This window comes from Natator depressus, chromosome 3, assembly GCF_965152275.1.
Source record: "Natator depressus isolate rNatDep1 chromosome 3, rNatDep2.hap1, whole genome shotgun sequence".
Classification (NCBI taxonomy): Eukaryota; Metazoa; Chordata; order Testudines; family Cheloniidae; genus Natator; species Natator depressus.
The window spans coordinates 207,000,769-207,007,723 of record NC_134236.1 but is presented as its reverse complement, the minus strand read 5'-3'; the positions used below and the strand labels follow the sequence as shown (position 1 = coordinate 207,007,723).

The following is a 6,955-nucleotide window of genomic DNA, read 5'->3' as shown; positions in this document are numbered from 1 at the left end:
TTCTATCCCGGCGGAGCTGGGTCTGCCTAGGGGGTGGATGGGTCCAGGACTCCTGGGTTCCATTCCGGCGGGGCTGCGTCCACGGGAGGGGGGCGGGGCCGGGACTCCTGGGTTCCATCCCGGCGGCGCTGCGTCCATGGGGGGGCGGGTCCAGGACTCCTGGGTTCTATCCCGGCGGGGGGGTCTGGGCTCCGGGGGGAGGGGATCCCGGGGCTCAGCGGGACCCGCCCCAGCTCACGAGCTGCCCCCCCCCAGCACAGAGCAGCGGCCCCTGCCATCTCCTCACGTCACCACGCCCAGCAGAGCCCCGCCCACCAACATGACCCTCCGTGCCCCGATTGGCTGTTTCCCCCACGGCTGGCCACGCCCCTCCTCCCTGGTTGGGCGCGGCTCCCGCGGCTCCCGCCCCTTCCCCTCCGATTGGCTGCGGCCGGAGGCCGGCCCGGCCCGCCCGGCGCTGGGGCGGAGGCTGGGCTGAGCCGCGGGTCTGGGGCTCCCGCCGCCCCCTCCAGCGTCGGCTCCGGGGCGGCGGCGGCGGCGGCATCGGGATGGCGGCGGCGGGCGCGCTGGGGGCGGCTCCCGGGGCGGGCGGCGCGGCCGGGCCCCCGGCGGGTCCGTGCGGGGCGGCGGGGTCCGGGCCGGTCCCGGTGCCCATGAACCTGTTCGCCACCTGGGAGATCGACCGCTCGGCGCCCAGCTGCGTGCCCCGGTGAGCGGCGGGGCGGGGCTGTGTGTGTAGGGGGCTGTGGGGCGTGGGGAGCCGTCGGCGGGCTGTGGGGCGTGGGGGAGCCGTTGGGGGGAGCGTGGGGGGGCCGTGGGGAGCCGTCGGGGCCGTCGGCGGGCTGTGGGGCGTGGGGAGCCGTCGGCGGGCTGTGGGGCATGGGGAAGCCGTTGGGGGGTCCGTCGGGGGGAGCGTGGGGGGGCCGTCGGCGGGCTGTGGGGCGTGGGGAGCCGTCGGCGGGCTGTGGGGCATGGGGAAGCCGTTGGGGGGTCCGTCGGGGGGAGCGTGGGGGGGCCGCCGGGGGGGCTGTGGGGCGTAGGGGGGCCGCCGGGGGGGCTGTGGGGCGTGGGGGCCATCGGGGGGGGGGCTGTGGGGCATGGGGAAGCCGTCGGGGGGACGTAGGGGGAGCTGTCGGGGGGTGTAGGGCGGGTGTAGGGGGGCTGGGAGGAGTCGGAGGCTGTGGGGTAGCCGTCGGGGGTGGAGGGGGGCTGTGGGGAACCATTGGGAGTGTGGGGGGGGCTGTGGGGCATGGGGAGCTGTCGGGGTGTGTGTGTGGGGCTGTGGGGAGTCGCTGGGGGTGTGGGGGAGTCATTGGGCGTGTAGGGGGGGCTGTGGGGCATGGGAAGTTGTTGGTGGGGGGCTGTGGGGCATGGGGAGCAGGGTGTGTGTGTGGGGTTTGTGGGGCAGAATGTGTCGGGGTAGAAGTGGGGGGGGGGTAGGCAGTGGGCTGTGGGGAGTTTATGGGGGTTAGTGTGGGGGAAGGTGCGGGGCAGGGGCACGTTGTAGGGGATATGGAGCTTCTGTGCGTGGGGGGTGGGCTTATGGAGCATGGTTAGTTGGGGGGCTCATCCTTCGGCAATGGGTGCTATGCAGAGGGTGTGCGGAGGTATCTGGGGGGCAGGAGGTGTGTGTGTGGTGTTTGCAGCCCAGTGTGAGGTGGGGAGGTGCTTTGGAAATCCCTTTACATCCTGGCTGCGGGGGACGGGTGTCAGAGCGGGGATGGATGTGGGAACCCCTGGCGGGAGGGCTGTGGCGGGGCGGGTGCTTGTTCTGGTGGGTTTTACAGAAAACTCTCTGGGTTCTGTGCGGTTGGAGGGAGCGGTGGGTTTGAAGGACCTGAGAGCAGAGTGATTTGGGAGCAGGGGATTTGGGTTGTGGGTGAAGAGCGTTCGTGGTGCGGCTCTTTGGGACTGACGGAGAAGGGTGAGTAGGTTTGGGTCACAGTATATGGCCTGGTTTTCATGGACATTTAGGGCGTTCATAGTGTAACCGGTTCTCTGGTCTTGGGGGAGTTGGAGTGCCACAGCTTGGTCTCAGTCTGCTTCCCCCACCCCCACATCACACCTGGTTAGCCTGCTCTGGTGATGCCTTTCCAAACGGAGTATCAGGAATGGAAGAAGAGTGGCTTGAGTGCCTAGTGGGAGCTCACTTTCCATAGCTTCACTCTCGCACCTGGGGCAGGTGCCTCCCAGAACTCCCTTGTGCTGCTCCCATCTTCTGTGCTGCTCTGATCCCTGCTTTTGGTAGCTAGAGACACAACCCCTCTCTCTGCCACCATGTGGGAGGCACTTTCTAACCAGAGAAGACGACACAATCCCTGACCTGAGGCGCTCACGATCTAAAGACATGCAGTGTAGGATGATGGGGTGTAACTTAGGTCCACCTGTCAACAACACTTTTAAAATAGGATATGTAAATGATTCCCAAATTGCTTTTTGTCCTCATTGGTCAGCGAGATTCCCATAGGACTCCTGGTAGAAGTGGATCTCCAGGAGTGGATGTGGAGAGGGTAGTAGCCTCATGTGGGTCTTGGGGTGGAGGGATGACATAGTGAAGAAGGCATGGCGAGTGAGCTGACATACAGGTAGATGAGGCTCTGCAGTGGAAAATGAGGCAAGGGTGGATAAAAGGGAGGTGGGCCGAGGTATGCAGGGTTCTGAATATTAAGGCAAACAGCTTGAATTCTGTGCAGTGGAGGACATGGTCACTCTGATGGACACTGAAGATGATTTTACCAGCAACATATTTTGTATGGAGTGGAGGAAGGCAGTGTATCAGAGGGGCCAGGATAAAGAAATTGCAGTAATCTGGGTGGAAATGAGGGACCAGATGAGTTTTCACTGGAGGATTCAGAGAAAAGACCAGACCTGAGAGGTTATAGGGGAGGAAGTGGCCGTATTTGGATGTTGCTTAAAATTTGGACCTGTCTTGCTTAATTCTTTAAACAGCCTAATTATGACTGGCTAGATGAATCTTAGCTTAGCGGAAAAACTGACACAAATGAACACACTTTTCTTGTTCAGAGGGGAGAGAATTGTGCTTGTGACAGACTTTTAAATGAGATTGCTGGACATCAGAGTTGGCTTTTAGAAACAAGTGTCACTCTTCTTATTTCTTTGCCTACTTTGTGAAGGCAAATGTACCTCAAATGCTGTGTTGTCTGACTTATTTATCAAACTTTTACATTTTCTTCCTCAATGCTGTCTGTCTATGTAAGATCTTGTATTGATGCCCTCCCCATAGCGCATGACTGCAGAAGCACCTGTCTCTCTTCTCCGGAGTGCTCAAGTTACTGGAATGATAGATAGCAATAGCATTTGAAGATATTTTTGAGCTCTAATTCCTTTGGCTAATGTATTCTCTTGGCCTGAGCAAGGGAACTGAAACTTAGCCTTCTGCACCTCCGTCCTGGCACTATTTGCCTCATCTCATGAAGCGAAGCTCTTCCTTTAAGAGCGCACTGTTGCCCCTGGTGCCAGCTGCAGCAAAGTGTTTAGAAATGCCTTTGGCATCAGTGAATTCACTGAAGCCTGAATTCTAGCAAGAGAAGCAGCAAGAAGTGTTGTTTCCATTACTGAGCCATGCTGGCCCAACTTTTACCTGATGCTCAGGTGGCTATATCTGCTCAAGCGTAGATGGCTTTTTTGTTGTTGATGGTGCCTGGCTGGATTAGACCCAGACCAGATGTGGACACGCCATATTCAAGAACTTTATTTTCAAATATGGATTTTGCGTGGTAGTGAAAACCCTTTTGCTCTAAATCTGACTGATTTGTACGCCGCGATCTTTAGTGCAATGCAGGTACTCAGAGTTGATCCTAGGATGTTGTTAAAAAGACCCACTGGTGTAACCATGAACATTTGCGTTGGGTGCTAACCTTATGGATGGATGATGGGATGGATGATGGCATGTCTGGATTTAATAGACCTGCTTATGACAGGTGAAGAACAAGAACAAAAAAATTCCTGTGGTAACTCTTAAGGCTCTTGAAGCCAGAGGGCATTGGAGATCTTAATTAACCTGGTGTCTTTTGATTGACAAATCCATGCAGAGAGGCCCTTTGGTTACTTAGATGATAACGTAAACAGGAGAAGCATTAGAGTCAAAATGGCTTCTTCTCCGTTTATCTTCATGTCTGTCAACGTGGTATGTAAATTTGCACAAAACTCGGGCAGATTGAAAACCCAGAACAAAAGTGTCTCTCTCCATTCTTCTGGGTCTGGCGAATGTGTAGGGTTTTTGAGAGCATCTCTGTACTGATGGGGAGGAATTAAGTGAAAATAAAAGAATATTAAGGAAACTTGCAATAAGTGACTGAGCAACTTGAATGAGCTAAAATATTCTGAATAAACTATAAATTGGCAGCAGAAACCTGGATAGCAGTGACGCTGAAAGAGATCTTGGGTGAGAGGACAGGATCTTGGATAGGAACTCGGAATGTGATATGGCTGCAAAAAAGCCAGTGCAATTTTGGGCTACATACTCATATTCTGAGGCTGAATCACAACACTGAGCAGGGAAGTAGTAGTTTCTCTCTACAGCTCTAGGTGACTTAGACTGTTATGCTTGTTTCTGAGCATGTTACCAGCTGGGTATTGACAAAGTAGAATTCAAAGAAGAACAACAATGATCAGGGGACTAAAGAGAAGGATTTATGCAGAATGAGTAAAGATGCTATCTATCTATCAGCTGAGTTCAGTGGCAAGATGTGTGCGTGTGCACATAACCCACAAGAAAGAGAAGACTACACACCAAGGAGGGAAGAAATGTTTTTGGGGTGGTAAAAGGCAAATAAGTAGAAGTAAAGGGATGACTCTTAGAGAGGTGAAAATATTGGAAGAAGCTTGTATGGTAGGTTTGAGATGGGATTTAAGGGGGATGTAAATGGAATAGGAAGTGGGTTGGCTGCTACTTTGAAGAACACTTCTTATTGTGGCTTCCCATAGAATGGGAATCCTGTGGCTGACCCCAAGGACTGGTCACTAGGTCTCTGGTGTTTAAGGAATGAGAGGGGGTTAATTTATTTTGAGGCCAGAAGGGACTATCATCTAGTCTGACTTCTTGTACAACTCAGGCCAGAGAATTTCACCCAGGAATTCCTGTGGTGATCACATCCACTGTATCCCTAGATAAATTCTTCCTATTGCTAATTTCCCTCTGGGTTTAAAGATTTGCACTCTGTCTTCATCCTTAATTTATCTAACTTCAGTTTCCGGTCACTGGAGCTTGTTGTGTCTTTGGTTTGAAAAGCTCTCTGCTATCAGAAATTTTCTCCCCATATAGCTAACATATAGCTACATACAGACCGTGGTCAAGTCTCTCTTAACTTTCTCTTTAATAAACATAATAAGCTGAGCTTCCTAAACTTTCCCTCTATGGGAGGTTTTCCAGGTCTTGAATCATTCTTGTGAGCCCTTTGTAGTTTGTCAACATCCTTTTAGGAATGTTGACGTCAGAACTGCAGACAGTAACCAGTAATCATCTGATCCAGCTGTTCTCAAACTGTGGGTCGGGACCCCAAAGTGGGTCATGACCCTGTTCTAACGGGGTTGTCAAGGTTGGCTTAGACTTGCTGAGGCCTGGGGCTATTGCCAAAGCCCAAGCCCCACTGCCTGGGGCTGAAGCCCAAGGGCTTCACCCCTGGGTGGCAGGGCCCAAGTTACAGGCCCCCTGCCTGGGGCTGAAGCCCTTGGGCTTCAGCCTTTGCGGCCCCCCCACTCCCCGGGGGGGCAGTGGGGCTTGGGCTCCACAGGTTAGCGCCATCCAGACAAATGGCTAGTGAGGATTGCTTATATCGTGATTTTATTTTTTAAAACCAAATCTTTGACTTCAGGCAGGCTAATCATCTATGTCCCTAGGTGCCTATGTGTTGGTCACTAGTCCTCCTCTTCTTGCTGGTTGTTACACCCACTTGTTGTCATGTCTTAATTAGATTATGAACTCTTCAGGGTCGGAACTGTTTTGCTCTATGGCTTGGGGCCCAGATCCTGTTTGAGGCTCTTGGGCACTCCCATAATAAAGTGTAATATAACCTCACTATTGGAAGCCTTCTTGGAAGGGACCTTTCTATGTGTTACAAGTGTAGTCTTAATACTCAAAGTCCTAATCAAATCTGGGACTCTTTGCACTGACCTTAGACACTGACAAGTATTGGTAGTAACTAGCCTTGATGCCCCATTGGACTTCTTCCCAGCTGCTGCTAGAAATGACATAATGAAAGGCCCCCTGGCTGCTGGCTGCCTCAGATGCCACCTTTAAGGTAGATGGCCTCTGAAACGGCATGTATGTGAAACCGTGAACAATGAAATTAAATGGTCCACATCTCATGGCTTCACTGTGATTACAGGGTTTGTGCTGAATCGTAGAAGAATTGTTATGGAAGCTAGCTACTGTGTCTGGCAGGATGTCTTCCTGTGGGGCCCCAGAGCGATTGGCTAAATCAAGAAAGGCTCAAATGGATTTAGAATTTATTTTTAAAAAGCCTCTTTCCAGGCTGACCAACAATATACTTAAGTTTCATTCCAGAGCAGATGTGTCATCCTTCCTGACTTGGATTAAATTTGTCAGCTTTCAGGGGTTGTGGGACTTCTGCTACTTGCCCACTCCACCCTCTGAACACACTGCTCTGAATTGGGAAAGGCAGGGCTGGTACTTTCTGGCTCTGGGAGCACTCAAACACAGTGAACCGAGCTGGATTTCCCTGGCAATGGGCTGTTGTGCAGATATGTAGAAGGAGTTGAGCACCTGGAAGCCCAGTGTCCTGTTCTCTGATCATGCAATTAAAGCCACCCAGCTGTGCAGGAGTGATTGGCTTCCCAGCTGTGCCTCACATGCTGGGGAGCCCTGCTGATTGGTTTCCATCCTTTGTGCCTGAGGCCCCAGCTGCACACAAACTTGCCTTAAAATAACTCAAATCAGCTTTAATTCACACCTTTAGTTATAGCGGTGCAAGTC

General features: G+C 53.0%; 1 protein-coding gene across 6 annotated transcripts in view; it reads left to right on the top strand.

Annotated features, from left to right (window-relative positions):
* LOC141985552 (phosphofurin acidic cluster sorting protein 2-like) overlaps positions 1-6,955 on the top strand; it is a 136,071-nt gene that overhangs the window by 24,253 nt on the left and 104,863 nt on the right. For 4 of the 6 annotated variants that reach the window (XM_074949789.1, XM_074949794.1, XM_074949793.1 and 1 more), the window contains exon 1: positions 597-709. The exons of 1 other annotated variant lie outside the window; for it this stretch is intronic. In XM_074949789.1, coding sequence (XP_074805890.1) covers positions 654-709 — 56 coding nt within the window. In that variant the 5' untranslated portion in view covers positions 597-653. Of the gene's footprint in view, positions 1-548; positions 710-6,955 lie in introns of those variants that run through there. One more of the 6 variants, XM_074949788.1, reaches the window with a different exon arrangement.